The following is an 18,153-nucleotide window of genomic DNA, read 5'->3' as shown; positions in this document are numbered from 1 at the left end:
AATACTGGTGGGCATAATAACTATTAGATCAACACAGCAGTTCCCAAAATGGTCAAATGTAGGACTTCCACTTCGTTATTATTATTCTTGCTTGGAAACTATTAATAGGTAATACTTAACCTAATGCTATTTTTTTTTATTTTTTTTAAACATTTATTTATCTTTGAGACAGAGAGAGACAGAGCATGAACAGGGGAGGGGCAGAGAGAGAGGGAGACACAGAATCGGAAGCAGGCTCCAGGCTCCGAGCCATCAGCCCAGAGCCCGACGCGGGGCTCGAACTCACGGACCGTGAGATCGTGACCTGAGCCGAAGTCGGACGCTCAACCGACTGAGCCACCCAGGCGCCCCAACCTAATGCTATTTTTTAACAATGGTTCCCACATTTTAATTTTGCACATGCAAATGATGTACCGGTACCACTGGTTTGGTCCTGATTTAATGATTCAAACCCCTGAATCCAATGACGACTGAAGCCAGCATAAACCTTAGGACCCCTGGTTATCTGGCAGTAAACAGCTTTTCCTGTAGCTGGTCTGTGTATCTTTCACTTACAGCCAAAGGGTCCTGCCTAAAATGACTTCTGGTCCACCTTCTCTCCTACCAAATCCTCCAGACACCCACTCTATTTGACCTTAGCCACCTCTGCACTATCCTCCAGTCAATCCATCACCTCCCCAACATCATCCTAAAAGCCCTAGCTAATCCTCTGCCCCAGCTGCTGAGAGTCTGGAATCCCCTCAAAGGTATGGATGAATGATTCAATCTTCCACGTTTACAAGACTCACCTAACTGACCCAACAAGGTAAGATGGGCAAGATTCACTCATTAATTAATTCAAAAAATATTTGAGTGCCTACCATGTACTAGTCAGAGGAAATAAGAAGGCATCTTTCTGCACCTGCAACTAATAGTGGAAAATGCCCTCAGAAAGTCTCAAATTAGCTATTTCTTTCAGAAACAGATGGGTAGAGAAGCTTAGAGGTGTGGGAAGGAGAAAAGAATCCAGTCAGAAGCAGGCATCAAAGGGCTGGAAAAGAGAATACCTAGATCTTCCCTGAGATTTCCAGAAAAGAAATAAGAAATGTCCCTGGAGGGTTACACAGGGTGTCCCCCAAACATCTCCACACCCGTGTACAGGGCCCCAGCCACCCCACTGAGGCCTGGAACCTAGAGAGAAAGAAGGCCTCCCCCCAGGGCATTTAACCATGAACAAGAAGGCCAGCTCTTAAGAAAGTTCTTCATGTTTCTGGGGACAACTATATACATGTTTGCTTAAAGGAAGGAAACCTCGCTCAACTCCATGAGAAAGGAAGAACGTGTAACCCTATAATCCCAGTGAGAACCCGTAGCACATTTCCCAGAGAAATGTCTCTAGGCATGGCAGGGTCTCTAAACTAGGCCAAGCGCCATCCATGGCCTTTAGACTGAAGGCCTCTCTGAGGCAGAGATGAAGAGGGGCTCCATCTAGGTCTGAGACCTGCCGCAAGAACCTAACCCTTCCAAACCTGTTTTCTCATCTGCAAAAATGGAGGTTAAATGGTAGCTCATCACTGGCTTGTTGTGGGGGCTACCCAAAGTAATCTGTAATCTGTGCAGCCATCATGTGTCAGCCTTGTGAAGCACCTCAAGGCCTCAGTGCATGGCCCTGTGTCACCTGGGACTGGAAGACCCAAAGATCCGCAGGGGACACCACTTGTACAAAAAGAGGGGCACTCTGAGATCCAGCTAAAAACAGCTTTGTGTTTAACACCAAAACTTAAATCAGTGCTATTTTCACAATACTGGTTTAACACCAATACTTAAATCAGTGTTATTTTCACAACATTCAAGTGATTTCTCCTCTCCAAAATACAGGACTAATTATTGTCAATATTTGCATAGCAGTGTTCTTTCAAGTAGGTTTAAAATGTGCCTTACACGTTATTATCAAACCCTAAGGAATACTAGGCAGAATTTTTTAAAGCCCTTTTTGTAAAGGCAGGCCATCAACGTCCACAGAGCCTGGGAAGTCGGTTCCTCACTTGGCCCTTACCACCCTCCTACAAAACGAGAGGCTCAGAAAACTTGACGTGACTGAGGAAGTCCCTTCCATTCCCTCTCCCTGGCCCCACAAGTGAGGACCACTGCTACAGGTGAAGCTGAGCCATGTGCCAGTCTCCTCTCCTTCTAAAACCCATGAGGAGGGAAGATTCCACAAGATCACAAAATCAGAAGGCCCTTCAAAGCCATGCTTTCTACTACCAAGCTGAGTGATGAGAAATGTCAAGAGAGATTGAAGGAGGAAGTGAAATGTATTCCAATCTCCCAAAAAAAGACTCGACAAAACCACTTGTGATATCAGCACAATGAGATGATCAACAGTAATAGCACTGAAGCAGACAGTTCTGTGCCTGTCCGGGTACACAGGACACAAGGTACACCAGCCCTCTTTGGACTGACATCTTTAGGAACTCACGGCTGTGTATGGAGCCACCTATCACTGACACTGCCCTGAAACATGGTAAGTACTTGTTGTAAATGTCATCCTTGGGGAGGGTCTTTGATGGACCTCCCTTGAGTGCCCTCAGCTAAAAGCTAAAAACAGAACATCTGTTACCCTCAAATCCTCCTCGAAAGGAAAAATCACCATAGAACAAATGCCTTAGAAGAAAATTATTCAGGACTACTTTGACAATCTGGTTTTACGATCCAATGATACAACTGAATTATCAGAAGACGTTCTTATCAGGGAACGTTCTTTCTTATCAGGGAAAGAATTATCAGAGACGTTACGATCAGTAATTTTATTGTTCTTAAAATTTGATGTTGTCTACTTTGGCCACAGAGCTTATCACTTTAATCCATGATTGTACCTTATCATTCTTTTATCTTCAGTAAAGCTTTGTGGTTAAAGCAAACCCAAGCCCTCCAAACTGGAGAACACCTTTTCTAACCACACTATGAAGTCAGCACCATCCATTACCTGAATGGCCTTGCCACCAGATTCCCAAGTCCAAATTGTATCTGTACTCAAAATCCATTTCAAACAATTCTTACTCTAATTTCTCCCCAAGGGAGAGCCGTGTCCCTCCTTTGAACCCCAACTGCTCCAGACAGGGAGCTACCAGAAGATACAACTGTGTTTTATTCCTATCTCCTACTTCCGGGGCTTGGAAAGCATCCAACACACAGAATGGTTTCACTAGGTGCTTGTTAGAATGGATGGATAATGCTTGGGTCTGAGCCACCCTTCTAGGATCTACACATTCTTCCTTGTATTGATTTCCTTTTCATGTCTAAGAAGTCATCACCATCTCAAGAGATTAGAACAACACACATTTGGGGTGCCTGGGTGGCTTAATCAGTTGAGCATCTGATTCTTGTTTTGGCTCACAGTTCATGGGATCAAGCCCTGCATCAGGCTGTGTACTGACAGCATGGAGCCTGCTTGGGATTCTCTCTCTCTCTCTCTCTCTCTCTCTCTCTCTCTCATTCTCTGTCTCTCTCCCCCTTTGCCCCTCTCCCCTGCTCACATGCACCTTCTCTCTCTCTAAACAAAAAAAAAAAAAAAAAATTAAGAGGAACAACATACATTTATTACCTCACAGATTCTATGAGTCAACAGTCTGAGCACAGAATAGGTGAGTCCTCTGCTTCAGGGTCTCAAGCAGCTACAATCAAGGATCCACCGGGCTGCAGTTTCATCTGGGGCTCAGCTCAGTAAGACTCTACTTCCAAAGTCATTCAGGCTGTTGGCGGAATTCATTTCCTTGTGGCTGTAGGACTGAGGGCTCCAGTTTCATCCTGCCTACCAGTGACAGACTGCCCAGTTTCCTGCCACGTGGCTCGGTCCACAGTCAAGCCACAAATACAATGGGCAGTTGCTTTTTCCAAGCCAGCAAGATGTCTCACTCCAGTCAGCTAAGAGGGAGTCTTATACAACGTAACATAACCAAGGAGGTGACATCCCAACACTTTCGCCATATTCTGTTCACTAGAAGTTACGGGTTCTGCCCTGACTCAATGGGAGAGAATTAGACAAAGGCATATCAGCCACAATCCTAGTGCTGTAGTCCTATTGGCCTTCCACTGGACCGTGAGCTCCACAGAGCAGCATCCAATAGTGGCTTTGTCTACAGGATAAACATCTGGGTGCTTTATCAAAAGTAGCACGCAAAAAATTTGCTCACATTGGGAAAAGATAAAATATCTACTTTTAAGCAGGTAGAACTATTACCACAAAAACAGATGATTTAACTAAGCCTTACTCATCACCCCTCCCCAAAAAATCTTTCTACTTGGAAAGGAAATAGGTATTTTTTAAACACCTGCTTTTTCTTCAATATCCAGGTAAAGTATCTTTGTGTTCATTTATTTTGCAGAAAGAAAAAAGATACGTAATGGGGAAAAAATTCCCTATTTCACAGGACAACCAAAGCAACTCTTTCTTCAGCTCTTTCTACAAAGGTTTCTAGTCTTGTAACAGGCAATTCCTTTCCTAAAAACACATCTAATAAAGTGTGGGTCATTGCTGAAATTCTTAACTGGGCTGTTTCCAAACATCTGATGCATTCCTTCAGCTACGTGCAGGATTGAGTCAGCAGGACCCCAAGGAATGGCCAAGCAACACCACCTCATCCCTTCTCCATCTGAACTTCCTCATCCTCACACAAGAAAGCATTGTCCCTGCCAACGCTGAGGGCATGTTCTGGACAAGAGCTTCTCTTCGTTTCACTTTTGCACTACCTTGGAAACGAGTAATGGCACCTGCCTCCAAAACAAAATGTCACATTCACTCCTGTTACTTTTATTAATTGGGTAATATGTTTCTCGTCATTCCTGGCCTGTCACATCTTTTGTCCCAGTATACCCACCTTAAACCCAGCATCCTCAAGCCTCCGTGTGGATCAGTTCCTAGGTGCTTGTGAAAACCAGGGCCACGGGGTCACCCCTGGGAGTTCCAGCTTGTGAAGGCTTCCACATTAGAACAGGACAGAACCAGAAAGTCCCAAAGGTACAAAACTCACATTCACTGAATGGCAAAATGGCTTCCCTGGGTCTCCTCAGCACTCGTGCACACAGAATGTGTGGTAACGTGCACGGCTCAGATTACAACGTTCCCATCTGAGCCTAGGGGACTGCTCCGTGCCCTCAGGAAGGAGAAAACAAGCTTCTAACCCCTAATGCCTGGAACTGAAGGGAACCAATTTCCCTCCACCCCTCCTCTCTCTACATGTGATGTGTGGCAGCATACTGAAAAGGAGGAGGGGTGGGTTTAGCTAGAGCAATGGTTCCCAAACCATACCTGCATCAGCACTGCCTAGAAGGCTCATTAAAACGCAGAATGCTGGGGGCGGGGGGAGCACCCGGGTGGCTCAGTCGGTTAAGCGTTGGGCTTTGGCTCAGGTCATGATCTCATAATTCATGACTTCAGGCCCCCCATCAGGGTCTTCAGTGACAGTGCGGAGCCTGCTTGAGACTGTCTCATCCTCTCTCTCTGCTCCTCCCCTACTTGCGCACTCTGTCTCTAAATAAATAAATAAATATACCTTAAAAAAAAAAAAAAAAGAGTGCTGGACCCCATGCCTAGTTTCTGATTCAGCGGGTCTGGGATAGGGCCTGAGAATCTGCATTTCTAATAAGTTCCCAGGTGATGCTGCAATCCCTGATTTAGGGACCACACTTTGAGAGCCTCTAGGTTTATGAAGTGCCATTCAAGCAGTCTATACTGTTGGACAGAATGGGGCAACTGTACCAAAGAAAGAGCCTCTAACGCTCAAACTGAGCATTAAAAATGGTTCCACCGGAAGATGTGCTGCAATATACATTCTCTCATACAAAAGGAAGTGCTTAATAACATCATCCCAGTAGCCACTGATTTGAATGAATTTCAGCTGGTCTTTCCCTCAGAAATAAATGTGACTTGTAATGCTTATTAATCAGGAAACCTTACTGCGGGGTCTACTGTATACAGAGAACTGATGTGTATGCCAACTTCCTAATGGATAAAAAGTAAAACAAAACCAGGGTCCCTGCCTTTAATGTACTTACTGTCTGTATTATTTCACCTCTAATTACTAGGAAATTTTAGACTAACTTAACATAACCTTTTCACTATCACAGTTAAGAAAGAAACATAGCCCTCTTGGAAGGATTCTGGTCTTCGCCTACCCTCTACTTTTAGGAGGATAAACCAAGTCACCTGTGGGGGGGAGGGGGCAGGGATTAAAGTGAGGATTTAGGTATTTTTGTTTACTTTCAAACCAACTTGCAGCCCATTCCCCCAGAGACCATAAACCATCGGCATAATGGCACCAGCCATATAAAGACCTGAGACACAGACCCGTAATCATCAAAACCCACTGGAATACATTCAGCATTCTACTTTTCAAGACAAGAAATATACCAACACATTATAGAAGGAAATTCGCCCGCTGAAAACATTTCACAAAACCTTATTAATAAATCAACACATGTTTCTATAGCTCTTTTGAGAAGCATCGTCATGAACCTCATTTTATTGGATATTTACCACAAAATGGGAGGTGTAGCCAATGAGTGCTATTAACCTTATTTACAAACAGGAACAAAATCGCACAGAGTCACTGAGTGACTACCCAAAAGGCCCAGAAGATGTGGCCTTTGTGCCTACCTCAGGCTCGCCCCACAATCTGTGAAATTAGATGGGGCGGCAGAGGGCGGAGTTGAACAAAACCTCAGAACAGCATTCAGGTGTATTCCAAAAGTTTTATGCTCTGAATTTAACATTTCCTAACTGCTCTCTGGAATTTTCCATGGTGACCAGAGAGGGATTCTTAGCTTTCATTTTTAAAGGATTTAACATTTTATTTTTATTTAGAACCATATGAGGGTCCCCGCTAATCTGCCTCTTAACACAGCAGCAACCAGAGGCTTTTCTTTTTTTAACCCTCAAGCTTTCATCCTAAATCTTGGCCTGTGGCTCTGGAGAAAGCGTCTGTCACCTTTGTCTACCAGAACACAGGGCTGGTCTGGCAATCTGGGCACAGTGCAGGCGGACAGGCTACAATGATCATTTGTGTACCTGGCCTTGGATACTTCATTGTTGTATGTGCAGTTTTTCTCATCAATAAAAAAAAAAAAAAAACCAGCAATAAAGGTGACTGAATTTTCAATCGAAACCATTCTTTGTCCATGCCTTCAAAGAAGGCCTGCAAAAAACAAATCTGTCTTGTGTTTCATTCCTTAACAATAAAATCCACTTGCATTTATAAGTCCCCTGTGTTATCTGTGGCCTTACACAGCCTACGATACCTGACTGGGATAGAGCTGTAGCCCCCTGATGGCCTATCATTCTGGCCCTCACTCACTCCTAGGTCCCTGTACCAGGCCAGATCTGTCCCCTAGGGTCTCTGTGCTAGCTGTTCTCACCTCTGAGGAACTATCTCCTCTGTGAGGAATTTCTCTTCATTCATCACCAAAATACATCCTTCCAGGTAGTTCTCACCTGTGAATAACTGATTCTATCAGCTCAGCAAAGTGGACCACGTCAGCTCTGGATCAGCAACACTTTCTGCAAATTCATCTTCCCATCCATCCACCACACTCATCTCTCTTCTGGTCCAGCAGAACCAACAGCATGTATTCCAAACCCAGCCCATCCATCTCCTAATTTACAAAACACGACATTTCGCAAACTGTTTACTTACACCCGTGCCAACAATATTACTCAAATGTGGTGCAGTGAAAGAGCCACAGGGAATAGAGTAGCTGGCCAAGAGCAGTATTCAGGGATCTAAAATTACAGGGAAAATCATACAACATTCATTTTACTTGGGCCCAAATCTCTATCAGATGATGTTGAGCAGAAAGATTCTAAAATTGGCAGGGAGAAAGGAAAAGTTGTCTTAAAGTTTGGGCCATGCCAGGGCGGCCTTCAGAAAAAGGGCTGGCAGAAACAGAATAAGGTGGTGTGCCCTTGAAAGGCTGTCATAATAAGCAGTGTCTGTTGGGCAAAGATAATAAGCACAAGGGGAAAGAGAACCAAATGGAAATCAGTGCCAAAAAGTACGAGTAAACAAAGAAGACAGAATTCTCTATACAGTATTTAGAGGACAGTATTTGCAACACAACAACATCAGAGATGCTAGTGCAATTCAACTCTATTCAATTCAGGCAGCGTTTGCACTGTGGCTGTATTGGGCTCCTCCTGGGTGGCTCCGTCAGTTGAGCGTCCAATTCTTGGTTTTGGCTCAGGCCATGATCTCAGTTTTCTGAGTTCGAGCCCCACGTTGGGCTCTGTGCCGCCAATGTGGAACCTGCCTGGAATCCTCTCTCTCTCCCTCTCTCTGCCCCTCCCCCATTGGTGCTGTCACTGTCTCTTTCAAAATAAATGAATAAACTTTAAAAAAAAAAAAAAAGAGAGAGAGAGAGAGGGAGAGAGGACACAAAGAAAATCCTGCTCCACGCTGACAGGGAGACAGACACCTCTCCCATCGGGTCCACTCATACCCAGAGCCAAGAAAGAGTGAAATGACAGTGCTCTGGGAGAGGGGAAGAGGGAGCCATGGTTTTCACCAGGGGACCTGAGAAGCACACACAGAAGTGTATGAAAGGCTGGGACACCCAGGAGGGGGTGGGCAGAAGCAGAATGAGAGCCCCTGAGAACGTGAATATGGCTGGGCAGGAGTCCTGCTCTGCATGCGCTATTCACATATTACTTCATGTGGCCCCCAACAAGCCTCTGAATGATGGTTCCGTTATCATACCTGTGCCATGAATGCTGTGAACACCCAGCCTTCTCCCCACCCCACCCCACCCCGCCCTGGTGTCACCATGAGGAGGTGTTACCATCCAGACAGGAGCCCTGTATCCTAACTCCAAAGACTGAACTTCTAACTACTGACCTACACTGCCTTCTTGTTCAGAACAAGCAAAATACAGACCCAGTAAGGGGAGAAAAAGGAGGAAGGCAAAAAAGGCAGGTAGGCTGGGGAGGGGAGTAGGGCGAAGGGTAACAGGTAGCATTTCCTTCTTGAAACCGCATTGTCTTAGGTACACAGATTCTGCATATCCAATGCACTTTGCCTATATGAAACACTCAATATCCTTGATAAGCAAGGCAAATTAATAGGTAGACATGAGCATATACAAATACATTCACCTCTGATGTGTTCTTCCACAAGTACCAAAGCAACTAATTTGTGCCACACTAGCAAATTATGGATTATTTTCTCTCCACTAACAAGACAAGAAACATCATTAGTAAAACACACATTTAGCACAAGATAAGACCACAGTCCCTCCCTTATCTGTAATCATTGCACTCAATGGCCACATCAGGGAGTTTTTAAAAACATGACCCTGATGAGTAGCTGTTGGATACATTATTATTCTAGATTTTTGTGTATTTAAAATATTTTATCATTAAAAATAGAATATTTAGTGGGAAAAAACATCCAGTGTGTTTGAAAGTTTTTAAGCCTTTTTTAAAAACACTTCATTTAAGCACACCTACATATCATTCATAATTTTACATATTTCTGACTCTTATAACAATGTATATTTATCAAACATTCAACCAACTGAAGAAAAACTAGATGGAATAACCCTATAGGCAGCAATTTTTGTATGTACTATTCAAAATTGAGCTAAACCGGGGCACCTGTGTGGCTCAGTCATTTAAGCCTCCAACTTCAGCTCAGGTCACGATCTCACGGGTTGTAAGTTCGAGCCCTGCATCGGGCCCTGTGCTGACACCTCAGAGCCTGGAGCCTGGAGTCTCCCTCTCTCTCTGCCCCTCCCCCCCACCACTCATGCTCGCTCTCTCTCTCAAAAATAAAACATTAAAAAAAAAAAATTGAGCTAAACCAATATCCAGAGGGCTCTTGCCTTGATAAGTTTCTAAATTGTTCAGTGTTGGGCTTGGTCTTTAAGGTCCCACACAAACAGTCATAAATCATGCCCAAGAGAGGGTTCTTTCTGGGTCACCGTTTCTCAAAATGTGGCCCACTTTCATCAGCATCACCTGGGGCGCCTGTTAAGAACCCAAGAGATGCTGATTCAATAAAAAAAGTTTCACAAATTCCTCCTGGGATCAGCTGCACATTCACACTTGGGAACCACCACTCTAGAATCTTTTTAAACAGACCAAGTAAAAATGGCCACAGCCATAACCAAAATCACAAGGGGCCAATTCCCTAGCTCTCCCACTCCCTGGAGCAGCCAGGGCGCCTGCGTTAAGGAAGAAGCCAAAATAGACCCACAGTCCTAGACTGTTCGGGAGGGACCCAAGTCAGCTTCCGCCTACCCATGCTTCCATCTGTGGGTCCTTACAAGGGATGCCCAGAGTCCCCAGGGGTGACCCAACCCTTGAGTAGCCCACCTCTCAAGCCCATGTGCACAGCATCTTTAGGCTTACTTTATGAGTTGACTGTAGCCTCCCACCCCCTAAAAAAAATGTGGAGTCCAGATCCCCAGTATCTTAGCATGTGACCTTACTTGCACCCTATTTGGACTCAGAGTCATCACAGAGGGAATCCGGTTAAAATGAGGTCATTAGGGGATCCTGGTGTCCTAATAAAAAGAGGACATTTGACACAAAAACAGACAAAGAAGGAAGATGATGTGAAGGGGCAAAGGGAGAAGGAGGCCTTCAAGCTAAGGAGAGAAGCTTGGAACAGACCCTTCCCACACAGCCCCTGAAGAATGAACCAATGCCTTCCACGCCTTGATTTTGGACTTCCGGTCTCCAGAACTCTGACACCATAATGTTCTGTTGTTCTAAGCCACCAGTCTGTGGTACTTTGTTACGGCCTGCCCTAGCAAACTAACACAGCTGGAGAACTCACAAAGTGAATTCAGGCTGTAAGAGCCAATCGCTAACCCAGCTGTCAGGAGGGGCTGCAGCACGGGATGTCCAGGCAGCCTAGGGCGGTAGAAAGAACAAGGAATCCAGAGCCCACAAGGGGCGTCCGGGTGGCTCAGTCGGTTAAGCATCCGACTTCAGCTCAGGTCATGAGCCTGCAGTTCATGAGTTCGAGCCCTGGGTCAGGCTCCAGGCTGACAGCTCAGACAGAGCCTGGAGTCTGCTTCAGATTCTGTGTCTCCCTCTCTCTCTCTCTGTCTGCTCCTCCCCTGATCACACACGCTTGCTTGCTCTCTCAAATATAAAATAACACTTTAAGGAAAAAAAAAAAAAAAAGCCACAAGATCTGGGGTGGGATCCAAGCAGGGGCAGTGCCCCCTGCCTGTAAAGGTGGTAATAAACCATGCCTGTCTCCCCAGCCCACATGGTGCGAAGATCAGGAATAAGCTCCCGGCCCACTAGAAAGCACCGTGCTGTGGCCTTCACCCCCTCAGTGGCTCCTCATCGTGCGCTCCGATCCTGGTCAGTATTAAGAGTGAGGACACAGCCCCAGCACTCCAAGTCATTCTGTTCATTGCTAGGAAGGCCTTGGAAACAAAATCTGCATTTCAGGAAAATTCAATTCGAGCTCCCCAAACATGTTTGAGTATGTTTGGAATATCCAAGACAACAAATAACAGGGTCAGCAACAGCAAACTCCCGACACTGCCAAAGGTCCTTTCAACAAGTCAGGCTTCCTAAGGGCCAAGGGTTCACTGGGCAGAGAAACACTCCACTAAAGCAGGCCAGGCAGGAGCAGGCGGTGTGTTCGGGCCAGCCCACGGGCTGGAGGAGGGCTTCATGATGAAGGTTTAAGTACTATCGCAACACAGAATTTATGGTTCCTAAATGTTTGTTTTAACTAGTGTTGAGAACACATATTTGACCCAGTGTGAACTTGACCTCTGGGTCCCTCTCCCTTTTCTCGGGGCTGTCTGTGCCACATGACGAGATTTTCCAGCCGGCCCTCCCACCCGTGCTCCCAGCAGCTGCCATGGTAAACCTCACTGCGGATCTATTGGCAAAGCAGCTGTCAATGGCCATAGCAGGCATACGAAAAATGTGTAATCATTCTGGGCCCGACTCCCAAGCTTGGCTAGGGTCACACGGAGCCAAAAGGGACGAGAGACAGCCTGAAAAGCCCTCTTGGCCATCTGAACTCCGGCCACATTATTCCCTCCTGGACGATGCCATCTACCGCATCTCTGAACACCAAGGGTACACAGAGCTGTCTCCTCTGCCTATCATTAAGGAACACTTCTAGGTTTGGTTTTGTCAGGGTTTTTTTTCCAAAGCAGTGTGGGCTGAATGCCAATGGAAAAGCAATGGAATATCGATTTTTCTGTTTCTTGCTAAGGAGAGAACAAGTCATTTGATGTGCCATGAGTTAAGTGAGTAAAAACAGACCCTGTACTCCCTACAGCTGGCTGCTTCTCTCCTCTATTCATAGAACCTGGCACATGTTAAAGCTAAACAGATATCCGTTAAAGAAATGAAAGAACCATCCATGCATTTACGGAGGGGCTTCAGTGTGCCAGGCACCAGCACCCGACTCCAACCTGCCCTCTTTCCTCTTCCGTCCTCCTCATTCTGCCAACCTGGCCTTGCCCGCATCTCGCCCAGACTCCTTTAGGTCCTCTGCTCCCAGTCCAGTCTCCTCTTTAAAGCGGAGCCCACGGACTGGGTCTTTCTGTAGCCCGCACTTCCCCTGAGCAGGGGACAAAAAGACTGCAAGAACCAAGAAGAGGTAGGTTCTGTTTGGACAGAGGAAGAAAATGTGAAAGTGCAAAGAGGCAAAAACAGAACACAGGAGGCACTGAATGCCCGAAGCACAAGACAAGGTTTCTAGGCTGCACAGCTCTCCTATAAATGCAAACTCTTTGGAAAGAGAACAAATGTGGTGCCATCTCCTTTGCACAAAACAGACACTCGCTATCAACCGTCACTCAGTGTTAAGAACTAAAGTGACCTATCCCGTGCTACGCTTTCAACTTCTAGAGATGCACACACACAGGCTGTCTAGCAAAGCAGCATTAACACACAACTGGGCATCTCTAGACTAGAGCCCCCCAAGGCCACCTTTGCGGGTGCACATACGCGTTCCCTGCCCCAACAAAGGCATGCCTGTTGCGTATATGATATGCAACAGAAGGCTCACAAAATCTCCAGTCTTCAGAAGCATTTGCCTGTGCCCCATTTAAATTAAATGTCAATCAACGAAAAACAACGGAGTCTGGCTGGAAGGGCATCTTATTTTCTTCACTGGATTAAGCGAATGGAACACGATAAACACAACTGATCTCTTATGCAGAAATATTTTTGGTAACAACTGGACATGATCTATATAAATTGAAATTCTTCAACTAAACCCTATCGATTATCCTCAAAATATAATGACAATTAGGAGACAATCTGGGTGGTACATTTAAATGTGCATTTGCATTTTATGACTACTACCTTAAGGGAGAACTTCATATAGATATACCATTGGTATTTGTGTTCGTAAGTAAAATAAAGCATACCCAAGAGCAATTTTTCAATCTCAGCAAATAAGTAGAGAGGAAAAAGACTACAAATCAATTTTTTTGCAATCCAGAGTTCACTAGTATTTACTGAAGTAGTTACAGTCACAAAATGGGTGTCAGCAATTTTTCCATTTATATATACCTTGAAGGAGTATTTTTACTTCTACATAGCACGTTTTATCCTAACAGAACTAGAGGCATGCAAATAATCTAATACTTAGTGTATTTCAAAGTTCTATTAAAATAAATCATTCAGGGGGCACCTGGGTGGCTCATTCAGTTAGGCACCTGACTGACTCCCGATTTCAGCTCAGGTCATGATCTCATAGTTTGTGGGTTCAAGCCCCACATCTGGCTCTATGCTGACAATGCAGAGCCTGCTTGGGATTCTCTCTCTCTCTGCCTCTCCCCTGTGCACTCTCTCTCTCTCTCTCAAAACAAGTAAATAAACTTTTTTAAAATAATAAATAAATAAATAATTAAGAACAACGCAAACTACTTTCTTTTTTCTTGGTAATCAAAGGCAGGACAGCATGGGAGTGACTGGCTTTTTCATGCATTCTCTGTCCACTCTCATCTTCATTGAGGAACTGACAAAAATTGTACATACTAATGATATATGAGGATGTTTTGATACACACATACGTTGTGAAATAATCACCACAATCAAGCTAATTAATATAGCTATCACTTCACATAGTTGACACTGTATAGGGAGTAAGAACACTTTAAGATCTACTCTCGGAGCAAATTTCAAGTAGACAACACAGTACTCTTAACTACAGTCACCTTGCTGTACATTAGATCCCCAGAACTTACTAATCTTGTGTGACTGACACTTTGTACCCCTTGATCAACATCTCCCCATTCTCCCTCTCCCCAACCCTAAACTACTTTAAAGCTATAATATAAAAAGGGATCCAGGGGCACCTGGGTGGCTCAGTCAGTTAAGCATCCAGCTTTGGCTCAGGTCATGACCTCGCGGCTCATGAGTTAGAGCCCCAAGTCGAGCTCTGTGCTGACACCTCAGAGCCTGGAACCTGCTTCAGATTCTGTGTCTCCCTCTCTCTCTGTCCCTCCCCCACTTGTGCTCTGTCTCTCTGCCTCTCAAAAATGAATAAATGTCAAAAAAAAATTTTTTTAAAGGGGATCCAAATTACGTTATTTAAAAAGGAGACTGACAACAGCAGCTGGGGAAACACATAGGAAAAAAAGAAGACCAAGTAACAGATAAATGAGACAAAATTTACTTGACTTAATCCAATAATAAACTAAGAATCTCTCTGGTTTTATCAAGGCTTTTACACCCATTCTTTTTCACCTTGACACCTGAAATAATCTGACAAAGTGGGCAAGGGTTTAGCACATTCATTTCCGGATCGGAAAATATAGGCTCAGAGAGGTCAAGTGAATCCCTTAAGGCCCCACATCTAGTCAAGGCTTCAGGATTTGAACTCAGGGCCAGGGGCTTTTCCAGTAGCCCACTGCTCAGCCATGGACACAAATTTCACAGCACAATGGTAACTCTAGTCATCCCATCTGAATGAGGAAGGCTCCTTCATCTCTCTGGCTCTCCCACATACACAAAACAAGTCTCCCATTGGAACATATCCACCTAATGCATACATGACTTTGGGCTGGACACTGGCCCACCCCAGCATCACTTTTAAAATGATTCCTGAAAGGAGTCATTAAGTTTCCAGCACTTGGGCCCGAATTCATTTGTCAGATCAGGCAGTTTAGGAAGGCCAGTTTTTCGAATGCTGAACCATCATCAAAAAAGAAAGTGATGCTGCCTTGCTTAGACTCCCGGCGCTGTTCCTCTAGGAACTGGAAAGAGAACTGGAACCAAAAGCCAGAGGTATTTGTTACGCGTATTGTGAGACTAAATCAATGTAGCAACCTCCTCTGGGACCCTGCAGTCACTGCTCTGACCCAGAGCCTTCTGTAACTTCTCTCTTTCTGGGTGACCAAAGGGCAAACCCGGTCAAACCTAGGCACAAACATATTCTTGCCTCACTTGCCTGGACAAGCAGGAAGTTCATGAAGTGGTTCCTCAAGATTTCCTGCTTGAGCATCTTTGCACATTCCAGAACATCTCTGGATCCCCAAATCCTCAGACAACCTTTCCAGAAAAGGCACCATATTGCATCATTTGCCAACTAAACATCTTCCAATCTTGGTGCATGCTCTTTAACAGGCATCAAGGTGGAGCACCCACCCACTGTCTATAAAATCCTGCCCTGTATTTTTAATCTTTACACAGCAACATCCCACTATAACAGTGCTGTCATGGATGGGTTATAGGCAAACCATATCATATCAGGTTTTGAGTGGAAGGAGGTACCGAAGGGAGGAAAGGGTGTATAATCTGACCTGAGTCATCATAAATTCAGGAAAACGCTGACACACTATTGTCAAGTGTAATCTAAGAAGTGAAAAATTATGACAGTCTGAATGCCTACAACCCTGAGCATTTCTGAGCCAGTAGTTTGCGTTCAGTAATCAAGAGGCGGACAGTCAGTTCCTACCTGCCATTACTCCTTGATCACAGTCGAATCATAACCTATCCGGACATTCCTTTCTAGAAAATGCAAGCCACCATGCCAGAGTCCTCCTGTTTCTTTCAATGAGTAAAGGTATTTTTTAATAAGCAAGGTCACTGGAATGACCATACTAGAAATTTTTTCCAATATTTTAAAATCCAAACTGACTTTATTTTTAATATAAATTATTTACAAGAGTAAATCAGGATTTTAATACCCAAACTGTACACAAAACAAATTGCTAAACTTGACTTATGATGCCGAATACCAAGAAGCAGCTAAAATTGGGGATGATTCCAATCCGCAATGTTTATGGCTCAAGCTCCATGCAGAGAAACCTTAGAAGGATATACTCTTTCTGAGTGGAAGATTTTTTTTTTTTTTTTTTTAATTTCCAGTTAGCAACAGAATGAGGCAACTCGTCCAGAGGAGCCTCGAAATACATTTTAACTGAGTCCTCAACTTTACAGCGCATCGGGGAAATGTGTTCTGGTGTTCTCAAACCTGCATGTACCAATAATGGGTGTTTCTAAAACATTGCTAAGATGTGTATTAATTGGTGGGGGCGCCTGGGTGTCTCAGTCGGTTAAATGTCCCTCCCACTTCAGCTCAAGTCATGATCTCATGGTTCGTGAGTTCAAGCCCTGAGCCCTGCATCCGGCTGGCTCTGTGTTGACAGCTTGAATTCTGGAACCTGCTTCCAATTCTGTGTCTCCCTCCCTCTCTGCCCCCTCCCCCACTCGCACTCTCTCTCTCAAAAATAAACAAACATTGATTGGGGCGCCTGGGTGGCACAGTCGGTTAAGCGTCCAACTTCAGCCAGGTCACAATCTCGCAGTCCGTGAGTTCGAGCCCCGCGTCAGGCTCTCGGCTGATGGCTCAGAGCCTGGAGCCTATTTCCGATTCTGTGTCTCCCTCTCTCTCTGCCCCTCCCCCGTTCATGCTCTGTCTCTCTCTGTCCCAAAAATAAATAAACGTTGAAAAAAATTTTTAAAAAAATAAATAAATAAACAAACATTTAAAAAATTAAAAAAAAAAAAAGATGTGTATTAATTGAAGGGGCACTGAAGGAGACCACACCTGTCAGTTCTGAAGAACTGTGAAGACACTGCCTCCTGGAAAACAATCAGGCCTCAAAGATGGGAGGATTCTTGTTGCTGCTTTCAGAAAGCTTTAGAAACTGCTAATGTTTTATTTCAGAACAAGGCCACCTATCTCCCATCCCCCTCTGGCCATCAACCGAAAAATGTTTTTCATCTGTCAATATCCAAGCTTGAGTTCACTGTACTGGTTTGGCAAATAGCACATTCTCCAACGGAAATTTTTTCCTAGCTCCTGATCCATAGGTGTGACAGTGATTAATACTGAGGCGGGTGGGTGCAGGGGAACCTTGGGTGCACGGCAGAGTTCTCTACAATACATTGCCGCTGGCACTGATACACTATCATTACTGTGACTCATGAGTGGTAATGAAGGCTGCAGATAATGTCTTGCATACATAATGTCTCGAGGGCAGCATGAGCCCCTTCGTGTGACCCCTGGGGGAGCCTCCCTCCCCATGTGGACAGCCCCCCTTTGCCCACTGTGCCAGCCACAGCCAGCATGGAAACTTACGTTTGGTGCACCTCTGGGAGCCAGGGGCCTTACTCCAGCCATGGCAGCACTGCCCTCCACAGACATTGACCCTGAAACAAAGCAAGACCCCTGAGTCCACAGTAGCAGTGTACTCTTCCAGAAAACCCAAGCTCATATGGGTCCCTGCAAGCTCAGCCTCCTGTGTCCACACTCCCCTGGCTTGCAGAGTCCTAAGCCATTCGCAGCATGCCCAAGCCAAAGCTGCCCGGATAGAAGAGTAAAGACCGTGTATCAGGGTAAGGTGGGAGAACCAAAAAGCCTGCGTAACATAGAATTACACAGGAAGGGAGAACAGCGTCCACATAAATGAATTTCTTAACCCCCAAAGTAGAGCCAAGTGTATTTTGTATATTATCTGACCCACAACTTAAACCGAATCTGAGTTTTAGGGAGAAGTGTCCAAACACAGGGGAGATCACAATGCCTGGAAAGTACCCCTGAAGAAAAGAACCAGATAGGCAAAACAAGTTACCCCCACACCCCCAACCTGTGATTAAATGGGGAGAGGGGCAGGAAGGATGTTTATGAGCGCCAGTAACAGAAACTTTCCAACCGAAAATTCTGTCAATGCACAGACACC

The 18,153-nt window shown here is 45.0% G+C and overlaps 1 protein-coding gene across 6 annotated transcripts in view; it reads right to left on the bottom strand.

Moving 5' to 3' along the window:
- The window catches only part of LTBP1 (latent transforming growth factor beta binding protein 1), a 406,323-nt gene extending 388,619 nt beyond the window's left edge, over positions 1–17,704 (bottom strand). For all 6 annotated transcript variants that reach the window (XM_040496475.1, XM_040496477.1, XM_040496480.1 and 3 more), the window contains exon 1: positions 17,553–17,704. In XM_040496475.1, the coding sequence (XP_040352409.1) occupies positions 17,553–17,688 (136 nt within the window). In that variant the 5' untranslated portion in view covers positions 17,689–17,704. The remainder of the gene's footprint in view (positions 1–17,552) is intronic.
- Between the last annotated feature and the right edge of the window lie 449 nt (positions 17,705–18,153).

Source organism: Herpailurus yagouaroundi, unplaced genomic scaffold, assembly GCF_014898765.1.
Source record: "Herpailurus yagouaroundi ecotype Mexico unplaced genomic scaffold, PumYag 188, whole genome shotgun sequence".
NCBI lineage: Eukaryota > Metazoa > Chordata > Mammalia > Carnivora > Felidae > Herpailurus > Herpailurus yagouaroundi.
This window is presented reverse-complemented; position numbering and strand designations above follow the sequence as displayed.